This window comes from Ailuropoda melanoleuca, chromosome 2 (assembly GCF_002007445.2).
Source record: "Ailuropoda melanoleuca isolate Jingjing chromosome 2, ASM200744v2, whole genome shotgun sequence".
Lineage (NCBI taxonomy): Eukaryota > Metazoa > Chordata > Mammalia > Carnivora > Ursidae > Ailuropoda > Ailuropoda melanoleuca.
Window position 1 is genome coordinate 174,724,173 of NC_048219.1, and position 17,976 is coordinate 174,742,148.

The 17,976-nt window shown below is 36.2% G+C and overlaps 1 protein-coding gene across 5 annotated transcripts in view; it reads right to left on the minus strand.

Moving 5' to 3' along the window:
- The window catches only part of ERBB4 (erb-b2 receptor tyrosine kinase 4), a 1,065,595-nt gene that overhangs the window by 311,242 nt on the left and 736,377 nt on the right, over nt 1-17,976 (minus strand). For all 5 annotated transcript variants that reach the window (XM_034655108.1, XM_019802141.2, XM_019802140.2 and 2 more), the window contains exon 5: nt 7,083-7,148. In XM_034655108.1, coding sequence (XP_034510999.1) covers nt 7,083-7,148 — 66 coding nt within the window. The remainder of the gene's footprint in view (nt 1-7,082; nt 7,149-17,976) is intronic.

The following is a 17,976-nucleotide window of genomic DNA, read 5'->3' on the forward strand; positions in this document are numbered from 1 at the left end:
CTTCGTTCCTTTAATCATTATTATTTATTTCTTAAAGCTTAGTCTCTCACACCTAAACTTACAGAGCTCAGACCTTAGGACGCGGTTCTTATGAATAGAGAGAGTTGTCATTCTTACTAGTAAGCTTGCTAAATAATACTCCTATAAGCTTCAGACTTCACATAGCAGATAAGTTTGTCTCCCCTGACATGACTACATTAATCCACTGAATCAATTTACTTAAGCTGTGCCGTGGAGCAATGCAGCCACGATTAAACTGAGCTGAGAAGTCCCCGCTGCTCCATGCAATGCTGCTCTCAGGGTCCCATCCTAAGTTCTATTTTGACCTTTTGCCATGTTAATAAGAAACAACAGGCCCAAAATGGAGTCACGTTTGCTAAGCCCCACCAAGACTTAATACCTAACCTAACTGCAGTTTCAGCTTCTCCCAGGAGTGGAATTTTAAACCGATCAGTCTGAAATTTCCCGGTCAGAACTACTGTGAAAATCTGCCTGATAAGACCCCCTCTCCTGCCTTCCCCTAAGGGAAGGTAAACTTGCCTGAAATAATCCACTCTGTTAACTTCCTTGTCCCACCCTCCTTCAGCCTATGAATCCCTTCATTTTGTACAGCACCTCCGAGTTCCCTTCTGCTTGCTAAACGGGATGTTGTCTGATTCATGAATCATTGGATAAAGCCAATTTGATCTTTAAATTTACTCAGTTGAATTTTTTTTTCTTTTTTCCTTTTTTTTTTTTTTTTTTTTTTTTTTTTTTTTTTTTTAAACAGCATCTCTATCAGAGATATTCCTGTGAGGCTTACAGGGTCAGTTCTAACATTTACATGACAAAGGATTTAAGGAGAAGGAATTCAGTTACTTTAGAAAGAGTCAGGAGTAAAGCAGTAAAAATGGAACACTCAGATTCTACAAGCAAAATCTACTTACCTTAAAAATTTTAAAATTCTTTAGGTTGTCTAAGGATTTGTTTTTAAGGAATTTGTCTAGAAAAACATTTTATATTTTAAAAGAAAAGATTAAAACAATAGCTGTTGGCTCTTGAGTGGATAGTCTGAACATTATTAAATGCTATAGGGGAAAAATGACACACTAAACATTATTCAACATGTAACCAAAGCTCACTGTGTCATCCAACCCAGTACACAAAATTAATTGCAAAATGTTACTAAATTTTGCTTAAAATGTACACAATTCTATTGCAATATCTAGAGGTATGCCTAGAGAGCTATTGTCCATAGAAAGCTGTCAATTTGTTCACACTCTCCATTTCACTAGATCTATTAAAAACAAAACCCAAAACTTCTTCCTCATTTCTTCTTTTTAAAACTCCTGCCTGCAGCAGACCTCCCCTCAAGCTTACCATTGTTGTGCTAGGCATTTTTGTTTTGCCATTTCTTTATTCAGAGATGCTTTCACTCTGATTACCACTCTGCTTCATTTCACCTTAACAAGGCATTCATTATCGGGGACTTGTTCTCTCAGAGCCTGAATCTTTTGTCTCTACCAAGACTTCTTGCCATTTAGTGACACAGAGGATAATTCCTGGCACATTTGCTGTTTTAGGGAGAGACACCTGTGGGAAGATTCAGCATTGATATGCTGTGGTGAGTGAAATGTATTCTTAATTTCCGGTTCCTGAGCTGACTTGCAGGGTTTTTAAATACTTTTACCTTCTTTCCCTAATGTATGGTAAATCTCAAAAATAATTATCCACAGAAGACAGGGAAATATTTGGCAAATCATGAAATTGAGTATCTGCAGAGAAGCCCTCACTGAAGTGAATTTATTTCAGTCACCGGAAAAGAAATCATTTCTAAACAATGTAAGACTACATCTTTGGGATCCTAAAACGTACTTTTGTATGGCCAATCAACAAAACCAGAATATTGTCAAAAACTTGCATAGTCTTGGAGCGCCTGGGTCGCTCAGTCGGTTAAGAGTCTGCCTTTGGCTCAGGTCATGATCTCAGCGTTCTAGATTGAGCCCCACACTGGGCTCCCTACTCAGCGGAGAGCCTGCTTCCCTCTCTTCCCCTTCCTCCTACTTGTGCTCTCACGCTCTCTCAAATAAATAAATAAATAAAATCTTAGGGGGAAAAAAAACAACATAAAGCTTGCACAGTCTAGATTTTCTGATTTTTAAAAAAAGTTCAGTCACAGTTCAGAGAAGTGTCTCCCAAGTGGGCCTAGCATTAAGTAATATATTTTAACTAACAGAAAGGGTATGAGAAATCTAAACCAAGCCTGAAAAATTTCACATTTTCAAAGAATTTTGATCACATATGATCAAATTCAAAATTTAGAATCTCTATATAGAATCTCTCACAAAGTCTCATTCTAAAAACAACAACAACAACAACAAAACATATTTCTAAAATTCAGGTCTTAAAATAAGTATGTCTTTGAGTAGTTCCAAAATACATTTTGCCTCGGAATGGTGGGCACTTGAAATACGGGTAAGTAATTTACCTTTCAAGTAGCTCAAACAGGGACAGAGAGGACAGGAGCAAATGTTAAGGGCAAGTAGCCTCCACTTAACTCTCAGGGATTTTGCCTTTTTCCTTTTCAGCTGTGGGTATCGGTAATCTTCACAGGGTAGAGCTACCAGGAATTTCACTTCCACATCTATTCATTCATATTTAAGATGGATTACATTTTCTAGCAGTATCTCCTTTAACTTACTAAAATATTAGCTATTATTAGGCCCTTAGTATATGCCAAAAGGTATTTAAGCATTTCAACTACATTATTGCATTGAATTTGATTCCAAAACAACAACCCTCTGAGGTAAGTGTAATTATCTCCATTTTTAGATTTGGTAACTGAGATTTAGAAAGATTACATCAGTTTCCCATGACACAGAATGGAAAGAACTGGGATTTGTATCCTCTGGCTGATTTCAAATCCAATGTCCTTATCCGGGAAGCTGGACTGTACAATATGGTATACAAGGAAACCATTTTATCTTTAGACTCAGGACACTCAGGTTGAAATCCCAGGTATTAGCTGTGTAAATTTAACAACTCCTTGATCATTTCCTCAATGTACATTTCCCCAATAGTAAAATGAGGTAAACAATAACTGTCTTCTTTAAATCACAGGAATATGGTGAAAGTAAATTTTAAAAGGAAAGCTTTTTATAAATTATAAAGATCCTTGCAAAGACATACTATTCTGAAGTTTATATTTGCACATATCAGATACATACAAATGCTCATTGAATTTAATTTTGATAGACTCTGTGGAGTAGGCATGTGACCATTAAGCTAATTTTAGGTCATTATATAGTAAGCCTAATTTCTATGCTGAAAAATTAGGTGAATTAAATGACTTCACGCTGATGTTTTGATGAGGCTTGATGATTTTTTTAGTCAAGACTGCCTCCCACCCCCACTTGGTGGCAAGTAAAACACTCATTTAAATGTACTAGAAGAACCTTGTATTTCTTAAAGCACCTAAGGATAGAAGTGCAGCTACAATTCATGAAGGCCAGGGAATCAGTAGGTAAGAACTGCTACTCTCTCTGTGTCTCTGATTTTGTTTGCCTCTGTAGGACTGATTTATTTACCAGGTTCAAAATGGAAATGTCCACTAGGTTTTCTATCTCTTCAAGTTCAAATTTCTAAGGTAGTATAACCAGAATTTCTGGATCCCAGGTCCAAATTCTCTGGGAAGAGAATCTCACTGGCCCAGTGTTGGGCAATATTTACTCTTATTACAAGGTTTCTCATTCTCAACCTTCAGTACTTTTAAAATTTCATGCTGAGTAAGTATTCTTTGCTTGGGTGGGGGTGGAGTGAGGTTCTCCTGGACACTGTAGGATGTTTGGCCACACCCCTGGCCTCTGCCTACCAGATGCCAATAGATGCTCCCCCAACCCTGACTCAGTGTTGTAACACCAAAAATATTCAGACATTATCAAATGTCCCCTGGGGGCAAAGTCACCTCTGGTTGAGAAACACTGCCCTGTGACTAAGGTGAGAGCATCACACAAAACAAACATGGCTTCAGTGACTCACCCCTCTAGAAGGGGGTAGTTCTCAGAGGAAGACAGGTGTCTGCTTGGCAATTATCCCAAAAGTCGTCTACTATAAGAATAAGAGATGTTGGTGAAAATTATGATTTTTTACTAACTTTTGTATATTTTTTACTAACATAGCTAAATCTCTTTTTTTTTTTTTTTTAAAGATTATATTTATTTATGTGACAGAGATAGAGACAGCCAGCGAGAGGGAACACAAGCAGGGGGAGTGGGAGAGGAAGAAGCAGGCTCATAGCAGAAGAGCCTGATGTGGGGCTGGATCCCACAACGCCAGGATCACGCCCTGAGCCGAAGGCAGACGCTCAACCGCTGTGCCACCCAGGCGCCCCTAAATCTCTTAAAATTAATTAAAATTTTCAGAATTTTGAGTGCTGGACAAAATTGAAGGCATATTTAATTTTCAAAGTTGGAGAAAACTCATGTGTGCTGTTTTCTCATTCTATCTTTTAATAGAGTGATTTCCAAAACTTTGGCTCCCTATCAATTAAAGAACGATCATTCAGCACTAAAATATTACTACTACTACTGTGACAAAGAAAGAATAATTTGTACTATATTTTTCTTGTCTACAAAAATACATATAAAATGCAAAAAATATTAAATTAATTAGGATAGTTTTATTTGACTTCACTCACTAATAGTATTATTAAAAGTACTACATGGGACTTCCGGTCCAGAAATAATGGCATAAACTTGCTTTTCCCCGGCCTTCTTTACTAAGAACAGTATATCATGGAAATTATGCAAAAGGCAATAATGCAAAGGAAAACTTTGAAAGGTGTTGAGACAAAGGCAAAATGGTTTGGGACCCCGAAGTGGAGGAACAACACAGTAGTAGGCATTTTATGCCTCGCTACCCAGCAGAAGAAAGGAATTCAAACTAGCATTTCCTAAATGTAAGCTAGCAACAGAAAGCAGCCCAGGTAGGCTTATACATTTCCCAGATCTAACTTGCGGGCCTCAAGAATGTGAGGCGAGCTTGGCTGGCCTGAGGGTCCCCGCCCCCTCCAGAAGACCAGGGGTGGGTGGGTGGACCCACAAGAGGAGCCCAGCCACAACAAGCAGCCAGGCTGGGAAGTGTCATTGATCCCTTTGTAAAAGAAGGAGGTGAACAAGTAAAACTTCATTTTTAAGTTTGACATCTCAGAAGTTTTTTGCCATGAGAGGACCTGTGGACCTCTGCACACTTTTAAAATTTCCATGGTTACTTGCCACTTCATCAAAGAGTATCACAACCATTCTTTTATATTTTAGAAATCTTGACTTTGTGCAAATGGCCACATCAATGTTATTTCAGCATTGTGTGCAACTCAGTTTCAACTACTTTGCTGTTAAAACATTGTCTACAAATATTGTAGTGAAATTATTTCACACATTAATCTAATCTTTACAATCCTACTTAAACTTCTTGCCAAAACATAGATGCCATAAAACAGTATTTGTGTCAAATAAGTTAATTTATGTCTACACTGAGATACCATGTTTCATCTAACTTTTTGACAAAGACCTGAAAGTTTGATAATACCCAGGGAATAGGGAAACAGGAATTCATATACATTGCTTCTGGCAGAGAAAACTTTCACAAACTTTACAGAGAACATGATTTCCATGTTAGTGATCTATATCAAACTGCATAAACACATGTCCTTGACCCTATAATTACCACTTCTAGGAATTAACACTACAAGCGAATTCATGCACATATGCATGGAGTAAAAAACAAACAAACAAACAAAAAACAAAACAACAACAAAAAAACCCCATCAAGGTGAATTATAGCATGTAAAGCATGCTAGCATGTGAGTGAAAAATGGGCTGGAACAAATATGTATTTCCTACTGTGTGCATAAATTGTCTCTGGAAGAATACCCAAAGGTAGCCAGTAACTTTTCGTTGCCGAGGGGTGGCTGAAGGACAGAAGCAGAACAAAAGTGGGAAGACATTTTGACTTTATGTTCTTTTATATTTTATGAATGTTGAACATGAAAATGTCCATGAATTTTTTTTTTTAAAGAAAGAAATCATTTACCAATGAGAGAATAATTTTTCCTATGCCTTGTTTCTTTGGTGACTCACAGTAATTATTTTTATATTTCTTTATTGAAACAGAATCTAACAAATATGAAATCAGACAAATTAGAACTATCTGGACTTTCATCCAACAGTATAATAAGTTTCCACAATATCTAATATTTGTATATTCATACTTTCAATAACATTCTCTGTGTCCTCTATGCTAATAAAGGAATACATTTCAAATTGCCACCACACTGTTTTCCATATATTATTCCAGCTGTTCTTATTGCAGCAGGAAGAAAAATCTTTACCATTTATATAGAGTATTTTGTTTTTCCTTTTTAAAGAAACCATTTATCCTTAATATTAGTGAAAGTTCAGTGCTGATTTAACTATGGCTTTAAGAATGCTGAAAAAAATAGATACTTGTCTTTGTATTCAATATACTTTGTTTTTAAATGTCTTAGCAGTGATGATAGCTTATATTTACTTTAATGACTAAGGCAAGAAACAATATAAGCAAGGGCAAGACACACTGTTATTTTATAGTGAATCTATATCCATAATTCATTTAGTTAATATCTCTGTGCCTAGAATAGAGTGGGGACACAGTGCTCTGTTTGTTTGTTTTTCCTCTTTTTTTCTTTTTCTAATAAATGAAGGTGTTATAACTACTGGGGAAAAGTACAGAGATATTCAGTTAACCTGAAATGGAGTTATCATTGTATGCATTTGAATTTCTCACTTTCTCTGATGCACAGACTCTTAAATCATTGTTAATATCAGCACATCTATGTTGTTGATAGCATTAACCTGGAAACCACAAAGAAATATAAGAAGGAATTATATATTATGTTTCATTTGAAAGCTATGAAATTAGGCAGTTTACTTGAATAGGAGCAAATCTACCACAAAGAAGCAAAAGCTCATTTTCATGTTTCTGATGATCCAGAGGTGTGAAAAGCATTAATTATTAAAATTCTTTGACCATTTCAAGCTTATGCCATCTCAAGGTTGAACACTTACAGGTCTGGCAATGATTTTCTGTGGGTCCCCAGCATCGGCCAGTACAGGACTTATGACAACGTCCACCTGCAGAAGAAGAAAAAACACATGCACATTATAATCTTTCACTCTTTGAGTAGGAGTAGCTCTTCAATGAAAATATTCTTGCTCCTTTATGGGGATTTTTATGTCATACTATAGTTGAAACATAGCTCATAAAATGCCCACTTGAGTAGCAAAACCTGAATGTCAAGTGCATATGAAGCTGAAATACAATCTCCTGATACTCAGAATCCTCTCATCACTTTATAAGAAGTTTCAAGCATTTGGGGGCACCTGGGTGGCTCAGTCTGTTAACCATCCAACTCTTGATTTGGCTCAGGTCATGATCTCAGGGTTGTGAGACCAACCCCCAAAGCCCCACACAGAGCCCTGGGGTTGGCTCTGCACTTAGCGGGGAGTCTGCTTGAGATTCTCTCTCTTCCTCTGCCCCCCACCCCCACACTTGTGCTCTCTCCCTCTCTCTCTCAAATAAATAAACCTTTTAAAAAAAGTTTTAAGCATTTAAAACATAAGCTTTTTAGAAAGCTTAATTTCAATTATTTGATACCCTCTTTTAAAAATTTTGTTGATACTACCTTCATTTTCAAATACAAGCCTTTATCTCCTGTAGCAGTATCTTCCTTTTAAGGACTTTGCTACTCTAGGTATTTGGCTCAGCAAATACCCTGTCCCACAGAGAAATTCTCCTAAGGACTTAGCAAAAGAATATTAGCTAGAAGAAATCACATATAATGACTTTCTCTGAAGGTTGCTTCTAAATTTCTAGGTTCACCCTAATATTTGTGGGAATAAGGATATAGAAGTGCTTATATTTGGAATTAAAAAGGACACATGAAAATCTATTAAAGACTAAAGCTTTTCTATAACATAATTCTTATTAAACTTTCTCGGTTAATTTTCTAATATTAATTGTGAATGAGTACATCCCTACAAGATGTGTATTCTAACGTAATAAACTGTGTTGTAAAAATTATGAAATAGGGTTATATCAAATGTTCCTTCTTTCCTTGACTCATAGGTTTTAACTCTTCAACTTGGAAGATCTTGCAACTTGGGCAGTTTTTGGTTTGGTTTGGTTTTTCTCACTCCTTAAGAGACTGCCTGAGTGAACTTGTGATGGTAAATGCTTTCACGGCAGACACACTTTCTCAGGCTAAATCTCAGACCATCCAAATGACCCAAATGGTCTACCCTTCTGCAAGTGAACAGTACTATTTCCAAGTGAATCTAACACTTAGGCTCAATCCCAGTCACCTTCTTAAAAGTATCAGGATCCTTGCCATGACAGAGTTTATTTAAAGCATTTCTGTTTGTGAAGCACTGTTGCTGACGTCACCAGCGTATAATATCCTGTCACTCTGCCATCTGTTTATTTCGATCCAAACACATTATAAGTACATAATGCAAGCTCATTCTAGCTGACAGGAAAAGGACTCCATCTGGCCTGAACAATATAACTTTAATCAGTGATAATGATAATTATTATTAAAAACCTACTGGAGCTCTTTTGTACAATGCTAATAAATCTAATTTGATTTATACCAGCGGAAATTAGAAAGGGCTGTGAGACAAAATGGGAAGCAGTGAAAACTCTGAGTACAAACTTTTTATGGGAAAGTAGCTGAGGTTAATATATTTCTTTAGATGTGTTAAAATCTTTTAAATCGACCCATTAAGTGGTCTGTTAATTAAAGATATCTGAAGCAGAGAATGATCTACTATTTAATCTATGACTTCTTTAATTGTGTTAGCAACCAATGAAATATTTAGCTGTATTCACTGTGACCAGAGCACTTTTGGTAGCTGGGGGCGGGGGGTGGGGGGGTGCTAAGTAATGCTGGACATTTTAATATACTCAGTGTTCCATTTTTATTAGATTATACATTTTCTACCTTCTTATTCTTGCAGTTTTGATTTACCACCCTAAGACCTATGCCTAGATTCAATATAAAAAGGAATGCTACTAGAAATTTGGTGTATGGTTCTTGACAAAGTATCATGGCAAGACCCACCTAGTTGGAAACAAATGACCTAGTACCCACACACACACAAAGTTTAAGTAATTTAACCTTCGCTATGTACATGTTGTTAGGAAGTTTTGTTTTGTAGTTTCCATTTTTTATTCAAATTTAAACAAAAATTTCTATTACTGCTATAAAAGGAAGCTAACAACAACTGCCTCTCTTCTGGGATTTTACTCAGTCTTCTATTCCCTTCAACCCCTTTGGAAACCAAGAAAAGGATGATCACTTGGCGCCCACATTTCAGAATTCTGTTACTACACATGTGTGGGAGAAAGCATGACCTCAATGTGCTTCCACAAATGGTTGCTCATTTTGGCTTGCCCTTCATTTGACTGTCTTTGACTCTTTGGAATCTGCTGACACATTCAGTTCAGGTTTAGTCTTCAAAACTGTGCCATATATAGCCCTTGGGAAAACACTATTTTCGCCGAGTTGTTGCAATTCAGTAAGTGTCAAAATATCTGACCAAAATCTGACTGAGATATTCCTGAATTAACGTATTTGCCATACTTTCAGGTCTGCAACCTTAGTTTGATTCTTGTAGACAATGGGGTAATGTAGTTTAATATGCTTTGAAATGTGTTTTTAGATTTTTGTTTCCAACATTTCTGCTGCACACAAGTGTCAAAAAATGAGGAGATAGGTAGGTGTTTTCTTTATTAATTACCTATTTAGAATAGAAAAAAAAAAAACTACAAACTTTTCCCCTTACCTTCTTTCCATCTATTTACCCAAAAGTATTTTTTTAGTTCCTTCTGCATCTGTGTATTAGGAACTATGTTAAGTATCAAAATAGACATGGTGACTTCTCTAAAAGAGCTTAGAATTAATTTAGCAATTATTTTAAGGGGAAAGGATTTTGGTTACTCTGTATCTACCGTTCACCTTTTATAGGGTTTAAGTAAAGAAGCCAACAAATCTACATTTTTAACAGTCCTCTTACTCAGGCAAGAAGAGTTGGTTGCAGCCAGGTCGAGTTGGACCATTTCCAGTATAATGCCTGATGGCTTGGAAGACCACTCCATTCCTCATACAGTGATTTATCTATATAACATCTAAAATGAGATCAGCCCAGAGCATTTCAGTGAAGAGGATAAGTATGGCCCATGAAGTATCCCTTATGTGTCCTCTACAGAAAGAGAAAAAAAAAAAAAAAAAAAAAAAAAAAAAAAAAAAAAAAAAAACTTTAGCTGTGGCCCAATATCTTACTGAGAACTTTCTATCTCCTATTCTCAGATTCTCAGGCGTGAAGTGTCTCAAGAGGGCTGATTTCAAGAGGAAAAAAGACCACATATTCACAGCTATTTTACTCTGACTTAATTTTCTAAATCACTTCTTTAGTAGTATGTTTTTAAAATGAGGACAGCAGAAAGAAAAGATGGGTACTAGTCTATGTAAATGGAAGAAATGTTTTGGGGCACTGAGACTTTGCCAGTGTTATCTGAATCTGCCTATTTCCAAGTCTCAATCTGCTACATGATTCTCTTCCATTGTTTATTGCAATAATTTTGTTAAAACTATGTGAGGAAATATGCCACTTAAAAAATAAGAATCTGACATTTCCATTCAGCTTAGTGATAGCATAGTTATTTGAATTAATATTCCTACCTCCTGTCACTCTGACTCAAGAAGGTGAAATATAAAATAAAACACAATTTTAAACAAATATTTCTGTTCACTTTGGCAACCATTTTAATCTTTTAAAGTAAGTGCTGATTACTGCACATCAGCATTATTTTAATTCACAATCACCTCTACTTTGACAACTCATTATTCATCATAGAAGTTAGCAAATATGACTAAATTCATCTTTTATGCTTGTCCAGCAGAAGTTATTAAAAATGTAACTTTTGCATTCTTTTTTTTTTTTTTTTTTTTAGGAACTAGAGTCCCTGAGCCACTTTGATATTTTTAAGAATCGTAAATTCATGCTAGAAGTTTTGCTTGTTTGTGGGACTACCTGACAGCAGAGATGGGATTTAATATGTACCTCTGGACTGCTTTTTGCAGGTAATATGCCAGGACAATTGAAGAGTTACAAAATATGAAGTCACTGGCAACCATAAAAGATTATATCCTCAAACTGCCTCTAGCTAAAGGCAATGCAGTTATACACCTGGATTCTTCTTTTTGTCCTTTTAAAAACTGGCAGTCTTGACCTCTTAAAATTTCTTTTACTGCGTAAAGAGTGAGAGAATAGTATCTTTTTCATGACTCTATAATTCAGAAAGGAGAAGTGGAACGTTTATTGGAAGTCTGCAATAAATCAGTCCCCATTCTTGAATGGACAATAAAAAGATGAGTAAATAAGTACCCTGCCCTCAAGGAGCTTTCAAGGACCAGGAAATAAGTAGAAAAATAGGCAAATAATTAAGATAATCATAATATTTGCTAAAATATAGGTATGCATAAAGTGGAGAGGATGGATTTGAAAAAAGCTCCATGGAGGGGCAGGCATTTCAATCAGGCCTGAATGTCTAGTTTGTCAGAAGAGAAGAGGAAGGAAGTTCCAGGCTGAATGACTAACCTAAGCAATGACACAGAGGTATGGATGCACACAATTCTTCGGGGCCATAACGAATACTTCATAATATTATAAGCTGTTTGCATAGGGACAGCATCTGGAGCACAAGCTTACAAAGTATCTTGAAAATCTTCTAAAAAAGGTTAGTGTTTACTCTGTGCAGGTGTTACAGAGTTGGTCAAATTTTTAAACACAGAAATTATGTGGTTTGATCTGCAGGATAGAAGAGAATTTCAGGTTATGGTTCCCAACAGTTAGTGTTGAGATTTGAGAACCTGTGCAAGGAGCTGATCTTATAGTCTAGGGTGAGTGGATGGCTTCACAAGAATCCATATTTTAAAAAAGCAATCCCAGGGATTCTGATGATGAAGGTTCCAGATGACAAAGTATCTAAGAAATAATGGTTTGGCATACAATTCCAAACAGCATAGACAAAATTTGAGACAGTGCTCTAACTGTAACATCTGATCAGATGCTTGGTAACCAAACTCACAGATTTAAACAGTGTAGAAATCTAGCAGTCTCTCATTTCCCAGTGTGCACTCCTTGTTTTGTGGATATATTTCCAGCAAGTTGCACCCCCTGACACCCAGCAGTACTAAAACACACATAGTTTTTTTTTTTTCAAATTTAAATTATTATAAACTGCCCATATGACAGTAAAGTCACAATATGATTCAACCAAATGGTATGTTAGTATCATTATTTAATGACATTACTGTAATGTAGAATTGTTCTTTTTTTTTTTTTATCAGATGTTAATACTCTGCCTATTCTTGTCTGACAGCTTTCACTGTCCTGTGTTTGTTCATCCCCACACTTTTGTTATGTAAATGACGTTATAGTTTTCTTCGAATCTCAGTTCAATCTTTCTGTCTTGCCTATGATTTGAAAGTTAAGTATTGGATGAAAGCTTTAAATTTCATACATTTGCTATTCAAAAAATGATGGGCCAGTATTTTCACTAACTAGGAAGACAAATTAAAAAAAATATACATATAGGTGGAATTTCTCATCTAGCAATAAATTAAGTCAGGAGTTAGCAGTTTAAAGTATTTTAGGTAATCACTGCATTGAAAAAAGCAGGTAATGTCAACATCATTAAATTTGTTTTTTTTTCTACATGCACCATCGTATTATTCAGTCATAAGGTTTTAGAGTAGCATACAGACTCATATGACGCAGACTAATTTTGAGAAGTGTAAAATAAATCAAGTTTAGTCTGAAACACTTGTATCCACCCACCTTTTCAGGGATTCGACTCCCCACTGGTGATCTGTAATTTCCAGAGCATACTGTACCTCCCTCCTCCCCCCCAGTACCACCTCAGATAGGATTACAGACACACGGCTAATGGATGGACCAGTTACCTGGCACACGGAATCATGAAAAAGTTTGAAGTACTGAGCCTACTTAGCAAATTTTCATTTTTCCTGAAGCCTTCTGTAAACACAAATTAATCTAGAGGAGAAATCATAATGGCAGAAATCTCATGTGCAAATAGAAGCTGGACAGGGTGGGGTGGGAAAACCTTTAGGAGTGCCTTTTTAAAATCCTCTTCAGTTGTACGTGGGGGCAACCGGCTGCTCCATTAGCATGCCTAGTTTAGATTTGCTTCTACATATTCAGGTGGAATGGCCAGATCCACACAAATTTCACACTCAAGAGGAAATCTGATGAGAATCTAGCTAGAACTTAAGATTGTTGATCATCACTTACATTTATAACCTTATATGCTCATAAGTCACTGATAGATAAAAGTATTGGAATATATATGCCAAAATAAAATGGACATTAACAGACTAAAGGAATTATATTTCCCATTGAATGGAAAGATCTGATACAATATCTATATTACTGTTTTGTAAATTCTATACTCCTAGCACACCTCCAAAATTCTTTAGGCTACTATAACTAATAGAAAGGAACTTAAGATAATAGTAACAGGGCCCAAATGGTTTTTGGAAAAGTCATACTATCAATAATAAAAAAATGACTCAAATTATAAAGAAAAGTTAAATTTTTCCTGAAAAACTATTTCATACTTCATATTATATCATATTAATACACTTAAATATTTCATATTTGATACTGTCAAGCATTTCTTCCAAATCAAGTAATAGGACGCATCAGTTATCACTGTTTGTAGCTGTTAGCACAGGGCAGAATACAGGAATTCCACCTACTGTGGAACAGAATTAGTACTAATCAATGTCAAATATATTTCTGAACATATAAATAAGAGGTCTGAACAAACTGGAAAACCTTACCAGGGGAATTAAAGAATAAATTAAGATGTGTCTGCTGTTCACAATCAGTAACAGTAATAATGACAGGTACATTTGTGAGCATTCAAGATGAATCAGCAAGGCCACCAAGAGCATCCATGAGCATCCTTCAGAGTATATTCTACCCAGATGATACCCCCTCAGAGGTCTGCAGTGCATAACCTGTTCAGCTGTATGTGGTGGTAGTCCTTCTAGGAGTGTTTTAAGCTCTCATATATATTAATTCAGTTGATCCTCACGTGACACTAATAGGCTGACACCTTCCAAAATTTATATCTCCAGTCCAGACCATGCACGGTACAGGCTTATACTTCTGTTTGTAAAACATTTCCAGCTGTATGATTAGCAGACATTCAAAATATTTACACGTCCAAAATTTAACCCTTGATCTTCCTGCCCCAACAAAAATTATCCTGTAAGGTCTTCAATCAATCAATCAATCAATCATAACAATCCTTCTTAATGTCAGTCAATCCTTCCAGAAGTTCATGCTGAAAAAGTTGAGGTCATCGTCCTCAGCTCCTCTTCTTCTCTCAGAGCTTGAATCCAAAATCATTAGCCTATCTAGTTACCACTAACTCCAAAATACATATATGCCCATTCATTTCCCACCAGCCATACCACCAAGCCACAATCATCTCCTGCTTGGAATAATGCAATAACCTCCTAACTCGTGTCCTAGCTTCTACCTTGGCTTCTTTACAATCTCCACTCAATATATTAGTTAGAGCAACCTTCTCAGTCAGACCAGATCAAATTCCAATAACTTCCCATCTCAAAGTAAAAAAGACAAAATGCTTACAGTGGTCTTCAAGGCCCTACGGTATTTGGCATGCATCTGTAACTTTACCTCCTACTATTTTCTCTGAACACTCTCATCTGCTGTTCACAGGATGTACAAGGTGCACCCTCCACTTAGGACCCTCCCATTCCCCCTCCCTGAGCCTCTCTTTCTCTGATAGCCTGCAGTCATATGCTTCACTTGCTTACCTGCTTTTCTTAGATGCCACCTCTCAGTGAAGGCTTCTCTGACCCAATCTGTTAAATATTCCAGATGGATTTGCTCAATTTTATTTCTAATACGTGTTCAAGTTAGAAATTCGTAAAGTGCAGATGAATATAAAAGAGGAAAATAAAAATCAGTTTTTTTCATTTTTTGAAGTATATTAATATTGTTTTTTAAATAGTGCAGTGGTCTATCTAGTTTTGTAACCTGTTATTTTCACATTGTATTTTATCCTAAACATTTTTAGGTTATATTACATTAATCCAATTGTGTGTGTGTGTGTGTGTGTGTGTGTGTGTGTGTGTGAATTTTCCTCCCATTAGACAGCCATACCATAATTCAATCAGTCATTTTGCTTAATGGAATATTTTGCTGGTACATGAAGAAAACATATTTTTAAGTGAAAATATACATTAAGAAAATATCATTAATTTCATATCATATTTTTAAGAACATTTGTAGCTCATGGAAAGATCATTTGGATATCAGAAAGAACTCAACCACGCCATTCTTTATATCTTCTGGAAAACACTAATAGGATCTGGAACACTTGGTAGATTTGCAGACAACTGGCACATGTATCAGAACATTTGACAAGGGAATTGGCTGGTCTAGATTGATGTGCTGCTCCTAGTGGTGTACCAAAGGCCTTTGTATATATCTATCATATTTGACTTTTTAATCAATGAGTTAGATAAAACAACTGAAATATGCTTACCATATTTGCTTATGAAACAAATCTGGCAGGGGGAGTGACAGCTCATACATTAGATAACCACTGAGATTTTAAAACACACTTGGTAAATGAAATGATGAGCTCAAAGTAACAATATAAAATGTAAGAGGATCAATGTAAATTTCTGCATTTGTGGTTCTAAATCAGTATTTCATGTAAATATCAAGAGACATACACACATACAGAGTTTCTCTGGCATGAGACAGGTTAGAATTCTGGTTCTCACTCTGCTTTTGGCTGTTTCATTCTGTAGGCAGGTAAACTAACTTCTCTGACTCTGTTTTTATTATTTTGTACTTAAGCGTTTATCTTATACATGGAAATTCACACCGTGCTGCATAATGAAATATAGACATCGTTACCAAAATCATCAACCTTGCCACATCATTTACCATTTATTGAGCACTTTCTACATTCTAAAAGTAGACAAAGTATTTTACACAGTATCTCATTTAATTTGGACAATAATATTGTAAATACTGTTATTTGTCTCATTTTATAGGTAAGAAAACAGAAACATTCTTTAAGTGGAACCAGAAACTTGTCTCTTTATAGCATGTCAGCCCTTTTTATACATAGCATATTAGCTTATCACAAATTTTTGTTCTTGTACATTTTTTATTTCTAATTGGCCTTTACTTTGATTCTATTACTTGCTTATTGAGGTTCAGCAGTAGATGGGGCTAAAATCATTGCCAATTAAATATAAACACATTTTAGTAAGTAGCCTTTATAACTGTGATAGGAAATGATAGCCTATAGTTTAGGGAAGATAAAATATTTTAAAGTATTGTGTACCTCACCAATTTAGAATATTGTCCTTCAAATCTGCTCTAAGTGTTCACATAAGTTCTGGCAAAATGCAGAAAACATAAACTTTGAAATCATTTTTATCTGCATTCATTCTCCATTATTTACAGTTGGTAGAATCTTGGGTAAGGAACTTTACCTAAGAGTTGACTTTCCGTATTAGTAAAAATATAGATGATGATACTTCTTGTATATGTTAGGGGTGATTAAGTGGAATAGCATATGTAAAATGTCTGGCATGTAATAAGCATCAATCAATGTTAGTTCCTTTTTCCCTCCCTCAAAATATTGTATATGAAAATATTAAAGAACAACAAAGAGAGACAAAGAAATGCAGACAGTCGGCAGAGGTGATATGGCAGACAAATCAAGTTATCTGGAGACAGAAGTGTTTATGCAGACAGAGTTGAAATGATCAGTAAGGTATCACAGTCAAGTATTAGGAAAGGGGGAGGGTGTAACATCATAGAAACTTTGACAGGCTTGGCAGACAGGGACAAGTGGGTTTCAGAGGTCTCTGCACGCTTTTTGCAAACTTTGAGAAGCCGCAGTCTCAGCAGGAATGCTATTAATAACCCGAATACAGTGAAAGCTCATTCTGCTACTGGGATATCACAGTCTTGTACCTTTCAGCCTAGTGTACGTGGAAGGAGGAAAAAAGAGCAGATAATATTTCAAGGTATGTCACAAAAAACTAGAGACAAACCCATGGTGGAACAGTATTTGGAATGCTGGAGAGGATCAGATGTCGCTGATGCTGGGGTCCCTGCCCATTCCAGGACCCTCATCTGTGAGACTGCTAGTCAGAGGTGCTAACGGCTCCCTGAGGAGTTGTAACCATCTGCGTGTTCAGTGTGTGAGTGGTGTCACATTTGAGAGGCATGATTCAGCAGCTGAAATTCAACCAAGTGAACTTTACTCCTCTCGGAGGACATTAAATGGGATCCAAAGCATTGTCGGTGGCAAGAGTTCTAAATCTTTTCTCAATTCTCACAATACTTCCAGCCTATGAAGTCTCTTCTTCACAGCCTTCCCCCTGCCCAAGGAAGCTCACCAGCTCTCCTCCAGCCTTTTTCCCATCACAAAGCATTCACCATCTACTCTCTTCTACTGTATCACTTTATGTCATTGATTGACTCAGTAATTTTCCTTAAATACTTTTATTTCATCCAGCTCTCTAGTTAAAACATTTTCTGCCCATTTTAGCATCCTAAATGTGCATTCTAACATTCTGGGAAGACTCGTGTGTGTGTGTGTGTGTGTGTGTGTGTGTGTGTGTGTGTGTGTGTACTTTTGGTCCAGTGGGCTGAAGAGATCAGGCTGTCAGACATGGAATGTTTGAGCAGGTATGGAAGGGAGACCATGAATATTTCCACATTTGTCATTTTTTAATCCTGTCAGAGTAGTGGTCACCTGAAAAGCAATCTACTGGTTCTATTTGACTATGAGCATAAAGAAATTCCC